The 21614-nt window shown below is 42.0% G+C and overlaps 1 protein-coding gene across 1 annotated transcript in view; it reads right to left on the bottom strand.

Annotated features, from left to right (window-relative positions):
- Positions 1-3190: 3190 nt before the first annotated feature.
- LOC145406021 (uncharacterized) overlaps positions 3191-21614 on the bottom strand; it is a 52278-nt gene continuing 33854 nt past the window's right edge. The window contains exons 8-11 of the mRNA XM_080277208.1: positions 18769-18910; positions 14845-15057; positions 9570-9753; positions 3191-4112 (exon numbers count right to left, since the gene is read on the bottom strand). Coding sequence (XP_080133334.1) covers positions 3403-4112; positions 9570-9753; positions 14845-15057; positions 18769-18910 — 1249 coding nt within the window. The 3' untranslated portion in view covers positions 3191-3402. The remainder of the gene's footprint in view (positions 4113-9569; positions 9754-14844; positions 15058-18768; positions 18911-21614) is intronic.

Below are 21614 nucleotides of genomic sequence, written 5' to 3' on the forward strand. Positions count from 1 at the left end.
ATAGCACCTGGTGGTTTAGTGGGCAATTAAGGCGTTCCAGTCGGATTGAGCTGGTGCAGGTCTATAACCACAGGGTGCTTGGCGTTTACTGCTCACATAATGCCACTCAGGGATGAGTGAGGCTGGTCAGTCTCATCTTAAATGTAGGAACCAACAAGTCTAGTACCGGGCTCCTACACTCCTCATTGGGCAACACTGGATTAGATGAATAAATGCACGAATTATTTACAAATTAACATGCTTCGCTGAGGATCTGAAGACAAATATTTACTCAAGCAGTTTTTAAATGTAAGTACATGTACTGTACTGTATCACAGTTTACCACAATAGAAGGCAGATTATTCTATATATTTGCAACTCAGTGGAGGAAGTGCATAACTTCATGTGAGTGGCAGTGCCTGCCAGTAATTTTATGTCCACTTCTTCTCACGTAAATCACCCAATCTACTGTGAAGTACGCTTCAATAGCCATATTACCATTTCCTCTGAAAATCTTGAATACAGTACTTGAAATAAATCCCTATGTATAGCATGCTTAGTTGAGGTAAACAAATTCAACTCTTCTAAATGTTGCTAATACGATTTCATTCTCAATCTAGGAATTATTTTTGTCATCCTTTGCTGTACTCTCTCAAGCTTCTCCATATCTTTTTTGCAAGAAGGTGACCAGACGTGGACACAAATACTTAGTGTGGACATCATGGGAATTATTCTAGGCGAGAACAGTATTTCCAGTTTATATTCAAATGCAGTATACATGATTCCAATTAATTTTCTGGCTTTTTTAACAGCATCTCTACACTTTTGGCTTGGTATCAGATCAATCGTTGTTATAACTCCTGAGTCTCTTTCATGATCTAAATCATGCTGAATGTTATTTACAGTATAACTTACCCTTACATTACTGCTGTAAATTTTTTTATCCCTTTACATTTATTAAAACTGAAATCCATTAGCTATGTTTGGCTCCAATTTTAACAGTTGATCACAATCTCATTGGACTGCCTGCCAACCCTTACATAATAATCCTTCATCAGTATCATTTATACATTTTAAAAACAGAATAGAACCCAACACTGTTCCCTGTAGCACTCCACATGTAATATCTGTTCAGTCTGATTAGTTTCCATTTATTACAGCTCTTTTGCTTTTGTCCTATAAGCCAAGTATCAGTCCACCTGAGCACACTGCCATGTGCCTTTAGTTTCTGAAAGTCATTTGTGAGGAACTCTGTCACATGCTTTTTGAAAATTGAGATATTTTGTCTGGTCCTTATGTTTTATTCACCTTTAAGTTTACTGACTGCAAGTTGTACATCTTGCTCACCAACTGTACCATTGTTGATTACTCGACCTCCATCCATACGACATGGGGAAACGGCAGGAAGTCTACTTGAATTTTCTGTTGTAAATACTGTGCTGAGTATTCTCAACATTTAATTTCATTATCAGTATGCTCTCCATTAGCTATTTGTGATTAAGGGGTCCACTGTTCATATTATTACCTTTCTGCTTCTGATGTAGCTTAAAATACTTTGGGGTCTGACTTACTTATACTAGCAGCAGGAACTTTAAGGTCTTTATCTGCTTTATTAATTCTCTGGCTTTCTGTCAAAATGCACCATCTTTGTCTTTATCACTTTGATTCTGTGTGGCATTATTTTGGTAATATGAGTTTATTTTTGCTAACAGTCAATGCTTATATCTGCATTCCACCATTTCAATTTAAAAATTTTTGGGAGGCTTTCTATTGTATATTGGAATACATAACTCAACTGCTAGTGGACTGTTACTATTATAATTATTACTACTACTATTATTATTATTTAACTCAATCCTGCATCATCTCTGAACATACGAGGGGTTTCAATCTTTTGGGGCTTATCACAGAAAGATCATATGACATCTCTTGCAAAATCTGCTTCCAATAGATTACATGTGCGAAGCCGACTCTGTGATTTCTTTACCCCTCCCACAAATGTTAACCTTATACTGTCTATCTATCTATTGCCAGACACCTCAATCCCGTTTGGGGTGGCCACAAACAAATCGCCTCCAAGTCGCCCTGTTCCCCGCCATTTCACTGCCCTGCTCCCAACTCACACCCCCCTCTCTCATATACCTCTCCACCCCATCCCTCCATCTCATCCTCGGCCTCCCCCTCCCTCTTCCCCCCTCCACCTCACTCACATACACTCTCTTCGTCAGTCTTTCACCCTCCATCCTCTCCACATGGCCAAACCACCTCAGTGTGTTCCTCATAACGCTTCCTATCACATCCACATCCACACCACAACGCTCTTTTATATCCTCATTCGTCAGCCTGTCTCTCCTGTACAAGGGTTTTATTTGGCCCTGGACAAATATGATTCTGTATATTTTGATGAAAGTTTTTGGATATACAGTACTGTATTATTTGTCAAATAAATAACTGTAGGGGGGCCCCCCACATACAGCTCTACTCAATAGGGTGGAGGAAAAGACTTTTTCTCTCATTACCTCTCCTCTTATTAACTCCCTGCAACCTCTGTCTCTTTGCCTCAATATTGCATCTTTATCTATTTTCTGTTGCTACTTCAGTGGTCACTGCTCTTCTGAACTGTCTGCCTACATCCCTCCTCCATTATGGAGGGCACATATATCACCCGTCTGGCACCAAACTCTCACCCCATTGCTGTCCAACTTTCTACAGCAGGTGTTAACCATTACTCCCAGCCCTTCATGTATGCAACAGGTCAACTCCTGAACTGTTTTTCTCTGTATATATTTCCTACTGCCTGACTCTCAGTTAAAGTGTCCAGGCATCTCAAATTGAATTGATCTTGCATTGATTCTCTTTTATTTATTTTTTTCCTTGGAGAGAACAATATTGCAGGCTTCCAGCCTTTACTTCCTCCTACCTTGCAGAAAAAAAAATAAATAAATAAATACAAAAAATAAAAAAGAATATTTACAAAGGAAGCAAACCCCTTTAGTAGTCACTCTGGCTTTGCAAATACACAATCAGAGAATACGGAGTAAATAATTTTATGCATAGCATTAAATTCTTTAATTTTACCTTCATAAACATGAAGGTTAGGGTAAATTTCACTAAAATGAACACTCACAGGGTCTGTGAACATGCACTATTCTAGCTTCCACTCCTCTTTGGTGTCCATGGCAGTGGGAGCAATCTTCTGGGTATGTAAAATCTGAGCATGCATGATACATGCTAGTGTATAATTGTACACTGCCCAAACTAAGCTGTTAATTATAAAATGTGTAAATGCAAGGGTCATGGCTTTCAAACTCATGGACACAAAGGTCTTTGTATATTGCAATGTACTTGGTGTTACTAACACCCAGTCTTGTTACTGGTATCCTGGCACAACACAGCTCTGGCTAACTTTAAGAATTACCGGTATTACCTAGGGGGTCGCTGAGATCGACATGACCTTCGACTGAGCTGAAGGCAACTTCGGCTCCTTCTAGGTCTTACCATAAAGCGAAAGGGTACCCTGGCCAGCTGAGATGATGAGTGTGCAGAATTAGAGCCAGATACTTGGTTACTATGTTCATCTGAGGATAAGTTGCTGTTGCTGCTGTTTACATCTGTATCCTGTAAAGTGGATACATGCAATGTTTCCTCCTGAGCACTGGTTGATGGTGGCAGGGGCTGCAGGCTGCCAATACTGTGCACAATGCGACTGCGAATACCCGTATTCCAGCGAGTACGTGAACCAGTAGGTGGCACTGGAGGCCGAGACCCTCTGCCCAGCGAGCTTGTGGGATTTGATAAAACTCCAAATGTTTGCATCACAGAAGTTGAGGAAAGTGATCGAGGCGGAGTGAGTCTGGGAGAGGCCTGGGGGAGGCGGGAAGGCAACAGTGTAGGCAGGTGGGAGGGGAGTACATGGGGTGGGAGAGGTGCTGGCGGAAGGCTGACACTGGGTGGAGGTGGAGGGTGGGTGGAGGTGAGTGGGGAGCGCTGGAGGGTTAGGGGGAAGGGTCGTGTTATGGCTGACGATGACTGTGGTGGGAAAAGGGAACTGAACCTGTCACTGGAGGTCCTGTTGGCCACCACAGTGACATTGGGTGCTGGGCCTGAACTGTGGCTCACTGGATCACTCAAACCTTGAAAGATAAGAAATGCAAATTAGTAAATAGTAGTTAAGGAGATCCCACATCTCATGCTGAGAGGCAACAATAAAAACATTAATAGACAATACGTGGTAACCATAGGGGTATTTGCCTTCTTAGTGTGACTGGAAAAATATATGGTAGAATACTCATGATAGGGTTAGGCATATGACAGAGGAGCTAGTTGGAGAAGAACATGGGGGATTTAGGAAGGGAAAAGGGTGTGTAGATCAGATATTTGTTCTAAGATGTTTAGTGGAAAAGTATCTAGGGATGGGAAAGAAAGTGTATGCTGCCTTCATGGACTTGGAGAAAGCTTATGACAGAATAGATAGGCAGATAGGCAAGGTATGTGGGAGGTATTAAGAATATATGGAGTGGAGGGGAAATTGTTGAGTGCTGTGAAGAGCATGTATGAAGGAGCTAGGGCTATGGTGTGAGTGGATGGTGAGCCGAGTGAGTTCTTTGATCTAAATGTGGGACTGAAACTGGGATGTGTGATGTCTCCATGGCCGTTTAATATATACATGGATGGGGTTGTAAAGGAGGTGCAAGGTAGGGCAGTGGATGTGGGGATGGCTCTAATAATTGAGGGTGAGATGTGGAAGACTGCGGTGTTGCTGTTTGCTGATGATACAGTATTGTTGAGTGAAGATGCATGGGAGTTGCAAGGTTTGGTGAATGAATCTGGGACAGTGTGCAGGAAGAGGAATCTGAAAGTTAATGTAAACATGAGTAAAGTTATGATGTTTGAGAGGAATGAAGTCACAGAATGCAAAGTGAGGTTGGATTGTGAGGATATGGAAAATGTGAGTGCATTCAAGTACCTGGGTAGTGTGATGAGTTAGGATGGAACTTTTGGAGATGAAGTGCTTGAAAGGGTACAGCAGGGAAGAATGGCTGTTGGTTCACTGAAAGCAGTGATGAGAAATAGGGAGGTGAGTATGGAAGTTAAGAAGTCACTGCATGATAGTACTGTGATCCCTACCCTGACGTATAGAAGCGAGGCATGGACCTTGCTAGAGGGGAACAAGTCAAGAATGAGAGCAGTGGAAATGAGTTACTTGAGAGGAACATGTGGAGTTACATGGAGGGACAGGATGATGAATGAAGAAATGAAGGAACGTTGTGGGGTGGATGTGGATGTCATTGAGAAAATTAGGAGAATACACTGAGATGGTTTGGACATGTGGAGAGAATGGAGAATGAACGACTGACTATGAGGGTGTATGTAGGTGAAGTGGAGGGAGGGAGAGGGAGGGGAAGACCAAGGATGAGGTGGAAGGATGAAGTCGAGAGGTATATGAGGAAGGGATGAGTGAGTTGGGGGGAGGGCTGTCAAATGGTGGGTGACAGAGTGACTTGGAGGCGTTTTGTCTGCGGCCACCCTTTGCGGGATTAGGGCATCAGGCAATAGATAGATAGGTTTAAAGATCTGCAACACATCACCTTGACAGATGACTGAAACAGTGAAAGCTAATTCCATTTCATCTCCATTAAGTCTGACCTACCATAGTACAATACTTTAAGAACAGATGATCAACCTACTTATTTGACTGAAAAACCTTCAGTCATCTCTCGGTATCAAACCTATGCAAGGCTGTCATTCCAACTGGGGCATTCTAACCACTAGACAAGTACACTATTGATGTTAATAAAAAACTAACTCCCTCTGTCTCATGCCTAGATCTCACATTATAGATATAAATGTTCAAGTTCTTTCTATGTCATCACAAGGATAAGTTCACCAGCAATCCCCTGCCAGTATTATGTCCTGCTTTCCATATTCCTCATTCCCTCCTAAAACTCAGATAATATCTCTTTATCTCATACTCTTGTGCTGCATGCTTCATACTGCTATCACAAAGATATTGCCACAGCTGTCTGGGAAGTGTTGGTGAACTTTTGACTGTAACCACATGTTCTCTGCAGATAAGCTGTGTAGTTTGAAATGTTAAAGAAATAATGTGACATTCTCAGGCTCCAGTAACTGACATTCATCTGAATGAAAATGTCTGTAGTTGGAATAGAGTCCAGCACTGTCCCAACCATGAGAGTGTTAAGCTTTTGGTGTCTCCTTTCATACATCTCACTTTGTGTGTGAGTAATTATGAGTGGCTTGGGGTACAGAAAACTGTGGCAGTGGGAGAAGAACTCTGCTTGTGCCAGTTGTCAGATGTAATATCTTTAACCCACTGAGCCTGAGGATGTTCTTTCTTTTGGCTCTTACCTTCTCCTGACAATTTTTTTCTGCTGATGATAGAAACAAACTGGGGGCCTCAGATACGGCTTTCATACAGCCCTCTGATATGCAAGCTAAGAAGAATAATACTGTCAGGTAGCACCAAGAGTAAATCAACATGAATGTAGCTTGGATGCAGGTGGGTAAGTTCTATCATATTTTCCTTGAATGCATACAATTCAGCTGTGTGAACTTTGGGTACAATGTGGCAGAGCCTGTGTGAGCAGCTATACAGTAAAAGTCCATTAATCCGAATGGCTATGGACCAAGAATCATTCGGATTATCAGATTTTTTGGATTTTTGGGTGGGACCCCTAAGACACTTTATTTCATATTTAAACTGAAATTTTACCAAATGGATCACTATTCATTCATTCATAATACAATACGGCACATATTAACCCACCCCATCCCAACCAATTTTCCATCACTAACCCCCCCACCTCCATACCAACCAATTTTGGAAAAAAATTTTTGGCTCAAACCTCTGCTTTTGGTGAGAAACATAAAAAATTCATACAGAAATCCCTCACCTGAGGTTTAAAATACTTGATACAAGTAAGAGTACCTCCTTACCTTACTGGGTTCTCTATCAGGCTGGCTCCAAAGAAAATGAGTTCTATGGGAGGGTAATTATTCCACACCTCTCCTAAACGGTATTTACTTATTTATTTGGTACAAATTTATATGTAGTACGAGAGTATATTGGTTTTCACACAGTAATATAGGCAATATAAGCACTGTTTCACTCACTGAACACATCAACATACCTGACCTTTTTTGGCAACATTACCTGTTCATCACTTCTGACTGTTTCTTCCTCTAATGCTATGTAAACTTTGTCCTCCACATTGTCATCGACTGGGGAATCACTCTGGCCTTGAATTTCTACTGGCCAGGTCACTGGTAACAGGTGAATTGCCGAGACAATGGTGGGCGGGCAGGGGTGGAGGGGGAAGTCATGCAGGGTAAGGCATTGTCCCTGCCTGGCAACTTGTTGAGGAATGTGTCCCGTGTATACGTACTAAAAATCATGTGCGAAAATTGAAAATTGTGCAAATTAGGGACCTTGCAATTGATGTGCGTTTATATACGTCAATGGGACTGACAGTGACAAAACATGTGGACGTATATATACGTCAACGGGACGCGGCAGGTTAACATTATTTTATGTATTACACAAATTTTCTACTTAATAATGTACTACTGAAGACAAACTGTAACTGGCAAATTAAGAGATGTTATGAGTTGTTTAACTTACCAGTAATGCGCAGTGTTGAAAACAGCAGTTGTAGGCAGGTAAATCCAATCAGAGAGAGTAAGTCCAGGATTAGTAATAGTATGCACGTACTGTAAAAGCACAAAAACTTAAATGTATTAAAGTGGAAAATTTCTTAAACCTTCGGTACAGTATATTTCACTTTGTCACTTTCACTCAACGTCCTGGTTTAGGGACAATTCGCCGTCAAAACAATAACAAGACAATTCGCCATCATTAATGAAGACAGCTATGGGTGACGCTAGAATATAATTCAAAGGCGACTACAGCGAGGAAGAAACAAGTTAATTATTGACTAAAGGTGTATCCATCCATCCATCCATCATCCAATCCTACATTGCCCCATGAGGAGCATAGGAGCCCGGGGCTAGGCAGTTGGTCCCGACATTTAAGATGACAGTGACCAGCCTCACTCATCCCTGAGTGGCATTACATGAGCAATCAACCCCAACCACCTCTTGGATATAAACCTTCACTGGCTCAATGCGACTGGAGTGCAATAATTACCCACTAAACCACCAGGCGTCAAAATTTGGTTATATGGTTACCACCCAGTGTAGTAAATGGTTTCCTGGTGTTCAGGAAACCATTTGGCTTGTCACTCAGTGTAGAGTCACCCACAGGCAGAAGGAAAAGGAAAGAATGAAGGAAAGAAAGACAGAAGAGGGAGTGTAAAGTTACTTGTAAGCAGAAGGACAAGGAAAGAATGAAGGAAAGAAAGACAGAAGAGGATGGAAGGAAAGAAGGATGGAGGAGAGGAAAGGGCAGACACCCAAGAGCAGCACTACATCGAGTGAGTGGATGGTGAGTAAGGTGTAACTAATAAATAATATCCAAAGCCTATGCTACTGATCATAGAATTTGATGGATTACCCTGAAATATAGTTATTAAAGTATTGATTAATTAATAATAAGTATATTTATAAAATGATGGGGAATTATTCAGGGTGCGAATTGTCCTGACAGGGAATCGTCCATGTTTTGACGGGGAATTGTCTGACGGGGAATTGTCTCAGATGCATCGTCCTTGAGCATCAGCTCAGGACTGCCTGCTTCTTCTAGGGTTCCTTGAGGTGCCTTCTCTGAAGTGTGGGTAGCTGGTCTTGGGTCATCATCAGTGGATTTACCTGCCTGGTTGCTCATGCACCTCAGCCTGTCACAGATATCAGCCTGCCTGACAGCCTGCACATGTTTCTTGTAGAACACGATTTGCAAGATATGGAAATTGATCACCTCAACCCCAATGTAATGATTATTTTATTCAATGAAATACACCAGTTCATCAAAGTATACAGAAGCTTCCTTCCATGAAACTTCCATGACCACACCACTCGGCACTTCAGCACATATGGCGTCCAGTTTGATTTTTTTTATTTTTGATTTTTTATTTACTTATGGAGTTTTTGTCAGCCTTCTTCAAAAATTTGGATTATTGGGATTTTCGGAGTATCCGTGTTCGGATTAAAGGACTTTTACTGTATATAAAGACTTGAAGCTCTTAGGCATGTTTTCTTACCAACCATTTCATCATCTGAATACTGTACTTATTGGAAGCTTGGGGTACAACGTGGCAAAGGGAAGACAACTCCACTCGTGTGATTTTTGGTTTATTTTCCAGCTATTCATTATATCCTAGTGTGAGAGGATGTTTAGGAGCACTGTGATGATGCAATGCTGAAAAATGTTAGAAGTGTCCTGAGATGGACTGATCCAGTAAAGAGAAAGCAGGAGAGACCGACTACGAGAGTATATGAGTGCGGTGGATGGATGGGATGGAGAAGTAAATGCAGGTAGCGTGAGTTGAGTCAGACCAGCCTGATGGTAGAGAACAAGGTGACACGAAAATTTGTTTGCAGGCACCCCCCAAGGATTTAGGGATCTGGCTGTAGATAGATAGGTAAGACAGGCTGACAGAGAGCACAATACTTACGAGCGGCTTGGGGCAAAAGGTGGCAGAGGGAAGAGAACTCTGCCTGTGTGAGCTGTCGGGCCTCCCCGACAATGCAGGATATCACACCACTGGTCCTGCCACCACTGCCACAACGACCATTCACACCGCTGCTGCTCAGGTTCACCGCTGCCTTGTGGCTGTTCTGCTGATTACTCTGCTCTTTCTGTAATGATTTTCACTGCAATTATTATCCTGACCTTCTCTCCTGCCTAAGGATCAGGTGAAGTATATCATTATCATCACCAACAAGACCATTTCTTCACCAGAGCATGGAGTAAGTACATTTTATCATCATCATCATCACCTTTTCTCTCACATAAGGATGGGGTGAAGTACCTTATTTTTTGGCATAAATTATGTATTTTTTCCCCCAAATTGTTAAGTCCTCATGTGTCTTCAAAGATAAAAGTCATGAGTTTATGCTGGAGTTGGCTCTGGCTCTATTCAAAACTGCCTCATATATAGATAGTATCTTACTACTTGTCCATCTTTGACAGATTTAAGAAAGAAAAAAAAATCCATGTATATGAGAATGCATGAATGTATTGTATGTATGTATATCTATCTGTCTATCTATCTATATATCTACATAAAACTATAAACCTGTTTATAAGATGCACTGAGTAGATACTCAGTAGATTTATGGAGAAAAAAAAAAATCAAGGGCTGCCACAGCCCAGTGATTATACAGTGAGTCTTGCCAACTACACTGCACTGATTTAATTATTCTTTAGTGATTCAGGCCAAGGGAAGTGGGAGTAAGGGGGTAAAGTTCTGGTTCACTAATAAAGGCTTCAACATGAGTGCATGAGTCTGCCCTGGTCACCTAATGCTGGTTTCCCATGCTGCTCGGTCTCTAGCCTGCCCATTCCATAGGCAGAGTAAATCTATCTATCTACTGCCAGACACCTTAATCCTGTACGGGGTGGCCACAAACAAATTGCCTCCACGTCGCCCTGTCCCCCGCCATTTCACTGAACTGCTCCCAACTCACACACCCCTCTCTCATATACCTCTCCACTTCATACCTCCATCTCATCCTTGGCCTCCCCCTCCCTCTCCCCCCCTCCACCTCACTCACATACACTCTCCTCATCAGTCTATCACCCTTAATCCTCTCCACTTGGCCAAACCACCTCACTGTGTTCCTCCTAATGCTTCCTATCACATCCACATCCACACCACAACGCTCCTTGATATCCTCATTTGTCAGCTTGTCTCTCCATGTGACTCCACAGGCTCCTCTTAAATAACTCATTTCCACTGCTCTCACTCTTTACTTGTGTCCTTCCAACAACGTCCAAGCTTCACTTCCATACATTAGAGTTGGTATCACAATACTGTCACGCAGAAACTATTTCACTTCCATGCTCACTTCCCTGTTTCTTATCACTGCTTTCAAGGAACCAACAACCTTTATTCCTTGTTGCACTCTTTCAAGCACTTCACCCTCCAAACTTCCATCCTTACTCATCACACACCCCAAGTACTTAAATGTACTCATATTTTCCATTTCCTCACCATCCAACCTCACTGTATATTCACTGACCTCACCTCTCTCAAAGACCATCACTTTACTCTTCCCTACATTCAACTTTAGAGTCCGTTTCTTACACACTCTCACAAACTCATCCACCAAGCCTTGCAGCTCCCTTTCGTCTTCACTCAACACAGTATCATCTGCAAACAAAAGTACAGGGAGTTTCCAAACACTACCCTCTCTCAACAGGGCCACTCCAACATCCACTGCCCTACCTTGTATCTCTTTTATTACCCCATCTATGTACAGATTGAACAGCAATGGAGACATGACACACCCCTGTTTCAACCCAACCTTCAAATGAAAAAATTCACTCAGTTCACCATCCACACGCACTGCAGCCTTTGCACCATCATACATACTCTTCACAGCATTCAGAAACTTCCCATCTACTCCATATATTCTTAATACTTTCCACAATCCTTGTTTATCCACCCTGTCATATGCTTTCTCCAAATCCACAAAAGTCACATACAACTTCTTTCCCTTCCTTAGAAACTTTTCCACTAAAGATCTAAGAATGAATATCTGATCTACACAACCTCTTCCCTTCCTAAAGCCTCCCTGTTCTTCTCCAACTAATTCCTCTGTTCCTTCTCTAACCCTGTCAGTAAGTATCCTACCATACACTTTTCTTATTATACTAAGAAGACAAATGCCCCTATGATTACCACACACTTCTTTTTCCCCTTTTCCTTTGTACAAGGGAATAATTATACCTGACTTCCAATCCTCCGGGACTCTACCTTCCTCCCAGGCCAATCTGCACATTTTTCACATCCATTCTACTACTATCTCTCCCCCATGCTTCAGCATTTCACCACACACTTCATCAATTCCTGGGGCTTTCCCCAATTTAACTTTCTTCATTGCTTCCACAACGTCTATCCTACTGATTTCTTCCTGTCTTCTCACCTCTCTCCTTCTCCCAGCCATTCCCCAGCCACTTACACTCGCATTACTTCCATCCTCTATGTTCAACAATTCCTTAAAGTGTTCTCTCCAGCTGCTCACTTTTTCTCCCTTCTCCACTAGTAATCTACCATTTTTATCTTTCACTCCCCTACTAACTTCACTTCCACCCTGTCTTACTAACTTCACCTCTTTCCAGAACATTTTCTTACAGTCCCTCCACCTTACACTCAAGTTCCTTCCAAATTCCTCATCCACTCTCTTCTTACTTTCTTACTAATCTTTTCACCTCTCTCTTTCTTTCTACATATAACTCTCTCTTCTGCCTCTCAACTTCTTCCATGCCCCTATTTCTCATCCATTCATTGTATGCTTTCTTCTTTTGTGCCATAGCCTGTCTCATCTCTTCATTCCACCACGCTGTTCCTTACACACCCCTCCGTCTTCTCTTCCTTCCACACACCACATCACATGCTGCACATATTTCTTCTGTGAATATCCTGCACACACCTTCCACGTCCCCCATCTGCTTCAATTCATATTTGCCCAATCGTTGCTCCACTTCTCTCTTATACTCTGCCTTTTTCTCATCCTCTTGTAACCTTTCCACTCTCCTTACAAATACTCCTTCTTCCCGTCCTTCCCTTCTTCTATTTCTCCATCTTACTTGGACCTTGATTCTGGCCACCACCAAGTAGTGGTCAGAAAGTCCACTCCCTCAACCTCTATAAGCTCTTGCATCCATTACACATTTTCGCATCCTTTCATCCACACACACATAATCAATCATTGCCTTCTTTTCATTCAGTTCACCACCCACCCTTCTCATCACTCGCCATGTATACCTGTGGATCATTTTGTGCCTGAAGAGGGTATTGGCTATCACCAACCCCCTCCCAGCACAAATGTCCACTAATGCACTGCCATTCTCATCTATCACAGCAGGCACACCCCACTCACCAACTATTCCATCCACCTTCACATTCCTTATTTTACCATTCATATCACCAATCAAAAACACTCTCTCATCCCTTCCAAACTTTTCCACGCACACTTCCACATTTGTTCAGAACTCTTCTCTCACTCTGCTTGCTCGATCTTGCGTCAGCACATACACACACACAATCGCCCACATTTGTATTCCAACTTTCAATCTTACCCACACAATCCTTGACCAAACTGATCCATACTGTCTTATGCTGTTCTTCCATCTTTTACTCACAACTATACATACTCCTTCCTTTGCCCTCTCATTCTCACCTACTCCTGCACATATACCCCATCCATACTCCCATTCTCTCACACTCTCACCTCTCCATTTCGTTTCAGTTATTCCGCATACATCAACTTTCGCACCCTCAAGCACCTGGACAATCTCTCTCTCTTTCACCTCATCATTCGCTCCCCTTACATTCCATGTTCCGATTACCATGTCCTTTGTCCGGTCCTTGGTCGTCATCTTTTGGTCAGTCCTTGTCCGAGGCTTATTGTTTGTCTATCTATCTATCTATCTATTGCCAGACGCCATAATCCCGTAAGGGGTGGTCATTTGACTTTGAGTTATTTGTTTTACGGGGAGGGGCACTAACCTTCCACCAACCCACTTGCTGACACGTAGGGAGCACGTATGAGTTGGTTATATGGTTACCAACCAGCGTTGTAAATGGTTTCTTGGCTTACAGTTTGTCATTTTAGTTATATAGTTGTTTTCCGGGGAGGGGCACTAACCCTCCGCCAACCCTTTTAGTTGCCTTTTACGACAAGCAGGGATACTGGGGGACTATTCTTGAAAAAAAAACCCTACCCCCATACCTATCTATCTATCTCTATCTATATATATACATCTATCTATCTATCTATCTATCTATACATATCACATTATATCCCGACCTTACTGTAATTACTGACTGAGATGTGTTGGAAACTTGTTTTTAGAATTTGTTGGGCAAATGACCCTTGGCCTAATACACATGCCAACTGAACCCATTTAATAATTAACTCAATATACAATAAATACCTATGTGATGGATTTTTTTTCCAAACGCATCCTCAACGTAACACAAGGAAGAGTTGTACTGTACAGTGCAGAACATGAGTTCACCCAATATGTCTTACTTTCCTCTACTGGCTAATATTCCCAAACTAAAAGAGGGTTGAATATGCTTCTCTGACCATAAATGATTCTCTTCCTATGCTGCATCATGAAGGAAAGTGATGGATATGCCCTACGTGAAGGGGATACAGTGGAGCAACTGGCCAACTTTTGTTTCTTGACTCTACAAATGATGTCTGGAGAAAGATTTCCATACTCATAACCTCTGAAATATTACTGGATGTTACTCTGTTAACTCCTAGAATTCAAGTTATGTCCTTTTTATTCATTCTTGTAACTACCAGATGTTTTGGGGGGGCCTCAATAAAGGCCCCTCATACTGAAGGTGTTTATTGTGGCAATATCTAACACCTCCAGTTCAATAAAGTCAATCCTAAGCTTAATAAAACTGTTAGGAGATGGCAAGAATTTACTGAAAAACATGTTCCTAGGCAAATGAGATTAATACAGAAAATTCTTGGTATGTATTTGTTGCTGTTGATGCTGTTGTGGACCCAAGCTTAAGATATGAACTTGGTGGACTACAAGCAGAAGCTGCTCTTCTGCTGCTGCCCACCATCCTGCCTTTGGGGACAGATGTTTCTATAACTGAGACACAGAACTGATTGGTTATATCAATGCCACTATGTGAAGGCATCTTTCTCCAACACCTACTGCTGCATAAAGATAAAGGTGATTCCTCTACCAACCTGTCGTGCAACTTGCTGCAGCAGATAATCAAGGTTGTACTTTAACTGGCCATCCACATCCCTGTCTCCAGGTTTCTTCTTGTTTTGCTTCAGTGCATCATTTGCTGCTAAACCATTCTTACGCTTGCTGGGCACCGACTGTGGTGAGGAGTCCCGCAACTCTTCTGTATCCTCTAGCTCCACAGTCTCCATCTCAGGAACAACCTGCAACAACTTTTAAAACAAGAATTCGATTCAGTCAGTAACCTCATAAACCTTTGGTGCATATTCTCATTGGCTAACAAGACTTTCTGACATCTCCTTGGCAGTAACAGAGCAATCCTGGACTGTCTGGCTGAGCATACCCAACAACTGCAGGCAAACAATCTCCCCTACAGGACTGTCCATTGCAGTGAGCCAATGTTCCCCCTGTGGAAGACAGCGCCTTGCCACAGTGAAGTGCAGGGAAGAGTGTAACTGTTTGGTTCCTGGATGGATGCCACACTTACATCCCTCCATCCAGTTAACAGTGGCACCGTAGTGGGCTCTATATCACCCTGTTATTTGGTAAGATGGTTGCGACCCAGTGTTGTACATTGTTTGCAGTGTTACAGGAAACCATTAGGCCTGTCACTCAGTGTGGTTACCTAAGGAACAAACAGGCAGCACTACATCACGTGGGTGGATGAGTCACCACCATCTACCATCTTCTATCCTCCTTAGCAATATATTTGGCACTTAAACCCTTCAATTCAGTAGCATATTTTGAGGTTTATTCTTGCTATATCTAGGTGACTTTATTCAATATAGGAGAAGCTACTTGAACTGGAGGGGTTAATTAGCCTATAAACTGCAACAGACTGGAATTACAAGGTGCATCCCATTTTTTATAAATAAATAAATAAATTAAACAACAAATGTCTTATAACTGGTATTTGTTTTCTGGTCTTGCTGAATGATAAAGGATGTGATAGAGTATAAGTATAGCAATTTTCAGGTCCACATATGCCATAGTTTAGCCGCTACAGCGTTTTGAATTTTGATAGGACGGCCAAATAATACTATCTATCTATCTATCTATTGCCAGACGCCTCAATCCCGTTTGGAGTGGCCACAAACAAATCGCCTCCAAGTCGCCCTGTCCCCTGCCATTTCACTGCCCTGCTCCCAACTCACACCCCCCTCTCTCATATACCTCTCCACCCCATCCCTCCATCTCATCCTCGGCCTCCCCCTCTCTCTTCCCCCCTCCACCTCACTCACATACACTCTCTTCGTCAGTCTTTCACCCTCCATCCTCTCCACATGGCCAAACCACCTCAGTGTGTTCCTCATAACGCTTCCTATCACATCCACATCCACACCACAACGCTCCTTTATATTCTCATTCGTCAGCCTGTCTCTCCATGTGACTCCACAGGCTCCTCTTAAATAACTCATTTCCACTGCTCTCACTCTTGACTTGTGTCCTTCCAGCAACGTCCAAGCTTCACTTCCATACGTTAGAGTTGGTATCACAATACTGTCATGTAGTAACTTTTTCACTTCCATGCTCACTTCCCTGTTTCTTATCACTGCTTTCAAAGAACCAGGAAACCTTTCTTCCCTGCTGTACCCTTTCAAGCACTTCACCCTCCAAACCTCCATCCTTACTCATCACACTACCCAAGTACTTAAACGTACTCACATTTTCCAATTCCTCACCATCCAACCTCGCTGTACATTCACTGACTTCACCTCTCTCAAAGACCATCACTTTACTCTTCCCTACATTCACCTTTAGATTCCGTTTCTTACACACTCTCCCAAACTCATCCACCAAGCCTTGCAGCTCCCCTTCGTCTTCACTCAACAACACAGTATCATCTGCAAACAACAGTACAGGGAGTTTCCAAACACTATCCTCTCTCACCAGGGACACTCCAACATCCACTACCCTACCTTGTACCTCTTTTATTACCCCATCCATGTACAGATTGAACAACCATGGAGACATGACACATCCCTGTTTCAACCCAACTTTCAAAGAGAAAAATTCACTTAGTTCACCATCCACACGCACTGCAGCCTTCGCACCATCGTACATACTCTTCACAGCATTCAACAACTTCCAATCTACTCCATATATTCTTAACACTTTCCACAATCCTTGTCTATCCACCCTGTCATATGCTTTCTCCAAATCCATGAAAGCCGTATACAACTTCTTTCCCTTCTCTAGAAACTTTTCCACTAAAGATCTAAGAATGAATATCTGATCTACACAACCTCCTCCCTTCCTAAAGCCTCCCTGTTCTTCTCCAACTAATTTCTCTGTTCTTTCTCTAACTCTGTCAATAAGTATCCTACCATACACTTTTCCTATTATACTAAGAAGACAAATGCCCCTATGATTACCACACAATTCTTTTTCCCCTTTTCCTTTGTACAAGGGAATAATAATAATACAAGTATGGATATATATTACAATTTCCAAAGACCAGTTTTATGGGTAAATTATTAAAGAGGCCATGCAACAGTATGGGTGTGCAAAATTTTCAAGTCAATATCCACCATGGTTTAGGCATTAAGAGGTTGGATACTTTGGTATTTTGAAGGTGTGACTAAGGCACAAATGCAGCCATCAGGACCAGTCACCATAAAAAATTTGATGAGTACCACATCAAAGAGTTCAAGCATAGGTACTGTGGAAAGCAAAATCTGCCTGTCCAGTATCTACCTGGTGAATTGTTGAAGTTTGGTGGGTTGTCCCTTGACCTTCCATTGTATCAATGACTAACTAGGGCATATGTGGGGAGGGCTGTCTGAAAAGGCTCCAGATGCTTCCATATGACATATTTCAAGTCATCTGTTAGCAATCCACCCCAAAACAGCAAGCAGGAAATATAATTTTCAACCTGACAAGGAGCTGTGTGTAGCAGTGCTCCTTAAAACAGCTATGGCTGCATGTTGCAGCTCACAGGTTAAAGCCCAGATCAACCATTTTGCTAATAGTCTATTTTTCTTATGATGAATTAAATAATTTAGTAGTAGCAAAAACGAGATAGAAATTACATCACTGGAGTGATACGGATAATAAAGGATGCAGAGCCAGAGTATTATCTTATTCTGGTCCATCCATCTATCCATCATCCGATCCTACACTGCCCCATGTGGAGCGTAGAAGACCGGGGCTGGGCGAGTTGGTCTCGACATTTGTGATGAGAGTGACCAGCCTCACTCATCCCTGAATGGCACTACATGAGCAATAAACCCCAACCAACCCTTGAATAGAAACCTACACAGGCTTAATCCGACTGGAGTGCCTTAATTACCCACTAAACCATCAGGGCGCCATAATTTGGTTATATGGTTGCCACCAAGCATAGTAAATGGTTTCCTGGTATAAAGGAAACCATTTGGCTTGTCACTCAGTGTAGTCATCCACAGGCAGAAGGAAAAGGAATGAGTAAAGGAAAGAAAGACAGAAGAGGGAGTGTAAACTCACCCGTAGGCAGAAAGAAGAGGAAAGAATGAAGGAAAGAAAGACAGAAGAGGAAAGAAGGAAGAGAGGAAAGGGCAGACACCCAAAGCAGCACTACATTGAGTGAGTGGATGGTGAGCGTCCCCACCTACCATACTGAATTACTTGAAAACATATTGCATAAAAGGACAAAAATATCTCTGCCAAATCATGGTGGATAAACTACAATAAGTAGTGTACTGTACCGTATATAACTTACAATTACAAACAGCTCTCACTATGTCAGAACTGTGCTTCAAAATATCAACATTTTCCATGGAGCTAATACAACATTTTGTATTTACAGGCACCAATAATCAGCTTTATCAGTAGCAATGGAACTTTAACATGAATGATTTGTGTACTATCCTAGGGAATTATCAGCAAAAAAGAATTTAAAAATATTATTACTCATTTGCAGGATAGTAAAAATGACAGTTTACCTGTGGGTTGTCTGTGATGGGTCCCGTGATGACTGGTGTGAGACGGGTGAGGACCTGGCTGCAGGTGAGGCGTTGCAGGGGTTCCAACACTAGCAAACCCTTAATCACGTCCTTCGTACCATCACATACCAGCTTCTCACCCCTACCAAGGTAGTCACTCATTACACACTTGCTATAACACCCTCATGCGCTGAAGACTCGCTCTCACCTGAATAAACCCATATGACACAAGATGGAACAAAACATTAAAGTTGTTCCAATTATGAGGATTAATGGTACCAGCACTACCACCCTTTGGTTCCTATGACTCAGTCAGCTGAATGAAATTGTCTGGTATCAGCTTGAATAAAATACAAAAGATGATGTAATCATGAAATGATTAACCTCTTACAAGGCCTTGCACATCAGCATACAAATAAGCACAACACCATTAAAAGTATCCCTCATTTAATGACCGGTGAGGACTTGTTTACCAAATTGAGGTACAATAATTTTGGCTCCAAAAGGCCTAATATGTAGCTCTTCCCTCTTAAACCTTAGAATGCTTGATTTAATGTCAGGCTGTAACTTCCAAGTGTTTCATCATCTGTGTCTTGGTAACAATGCCATGAACCAATCAAATGAAAGAACTACACCTACATCTGTTCAATCTGTTTATTTGGGAGATATAACCAGCTTTACCCTATACCTGAAGATGGGCCGAGTCAGGTTGAAACTGTTGTGTCCTTTCACTAAATAATTCTTCTGGTGTTGGAGACAGACACCTTCACAAGGTGGCACCAAAGTAATCCTGTCTGGTAATACAAATGTCTCCCAACTCTCTCTGTCCCATAAAGGAATGCAGGAAAAAAGCTCTTCAGCCTACAGTCAACTGAGTTCACATCCAGATCAGCCTGGAGTTCAAATAATAACAATAAACTACTCTTCCAAATGTGGGTGTACTTCCTCCACCTATTTCCTGATGTTCAGAGAAGATGTGTGGACAAATCTGCTGTTGTCACACAGAAATATGGCAGTGGCGCTGAACCATCTCTGCTCTCTGCTGACAATGAAAATGCTATAACTTTACTGTGCTTGTCAAAAATAAATATATAAAAAATAATACAATAAAATAAAACAGTGACAGCCAATCCCATTTTATCCCTTCAAGCTCTAGGAGCCTGACACTAGGATACTGTACACCATTACAAATAAGGGTAGATGACCACTCTACTCTCCAAGGTTGCATTAAAGACTGAAATACATCCACTCATCTCTTGGGGACAAAACCTATGCAAGGCCATCACTCCAACTCAGGCATTATAACTCAATTTCCCCCCATCATCCATCCATCCATCCACTGACCCACCCATCTATCCCACCCCCACCCTAACTGTCTTCTCACTAATACATGGAGTGGGAGGGTTCCAAAATCATGAACAGGAGAGTACAGAAGCTGACGAACTATGAAACATACCACCCAGGGAAAGTGGCCATAAAATCATTCACTCATTATTCAGATTTTCAAAATTCTAGACTCCACCTGGCAGGCCAAACAATCCATACAAAACTGCCTTTCACATTGCCTGTGGGATAAAAGCCATTTTACTGACTGAAGCCTTGTAATGTATACCTCCATACACAAATCATCCAGTTCTGTGCAGATGAAGTATCAGACCATGGTGGAGGTGGGTATCTACTAGTGTGATTAATTATTAAAAATGCAAAGATCACCATGGACAAAAATATTTTAAAAATGGTACCAGTAATAGTAACAGCCAATCCCAAATTAACCTTTTTACTGCCATGAGTGCACCTGGGTATTTTATTCTGGCTAACTCCACACTCTTCATTCAGAAAAAGGATAATCAGAGGACTGCAAAAGTTAACCGAGACAAACTTGAATCATGTGACACCAGAACTTCCTTCATCAGAATAAACCTGTCTTGTGATACCTCGGCCAAATATTGTACGCTGACTCATTACCACAGTCCACTTTCGATATACAAATTCTACTGTACAGGCAGTCCTCCTGAAATTCTTGGCTACGGGTGAAGTCCTTTTTAGTTTACTCTTGCTGTTACCTGATGCTTTAATTCAGCTTTAAAAAATGCCTCTCATACTGAAGGGGTTAATCAAGAATGTAACTGATCCCTTCAGTCTGAAAAGCCCATCCTTAACTGCACAACGTCATCAGGAGACATAAAATAAAAACACTGGACATCAACCATGTCTCCATGGTTGTTCAATCTATATATGGATGGGGTTATAAAAGAGATACAAGGTAGAGCACTGGATGTTGGAGTGGAACTAATGAGAGAGGGCAGCATTTGGAGACTTCCTGTACTGTTAAGTAAAGAGGAAGAGGAACTGCAAGGCTTGGTGAACAAGTCTGGGAGAGTGTGTAAGAAAAAAAATCTAAAGGTGAATGTAGGGAAGAGTAAAGTTATGGTATTTGAGAGAAATGAAGTCACTGAATGTATGGTGAGGTTGGATTATGAGGAAATGGAAAATGTGAGTGTATTTAAGTAATTGGGTAGTGTGATGAGTAAGGATGAAAGTTTGGAGGATGAAGTGCTTGAAAAGGTACAACAAGGAAGAAAAGTTGCTGGTTCTTTGAAAGCAGTGATAAGAAGTAGGGAAGTGAGCATGGCAGTAAAAAAGTTGCTGCATGGCAGTATTGTGATACCAACTCTGATGTACGGAAGTGAAGCTTGGACGTTGTTGGAAGGACACAAGTCAAGAGTGACAGCAATGGAAATGAATTATTCGAGAAGAGCCTGTGGAGTTACATGGAGAGACAAACTGACAAATGAGGAAATGAAGGAGCATTGTGGTGTGGATGTGGATGTGATAGAATGCATTAG

This window comes from Coenobita brevimanus, chromosome 69 (assembly GCF_032717465.1).
Source record: "Coenobita brevimanus isolate Jiangsu-jjx chromosome 69, ASM3271746v2, whole genome shotgun sequence".
NCBI lineage: Eukaryota > Metazoa > Arthropoda > Malacostraca > Decapoda > Coenobitidae > Coenobita > Coenobita brevimanus.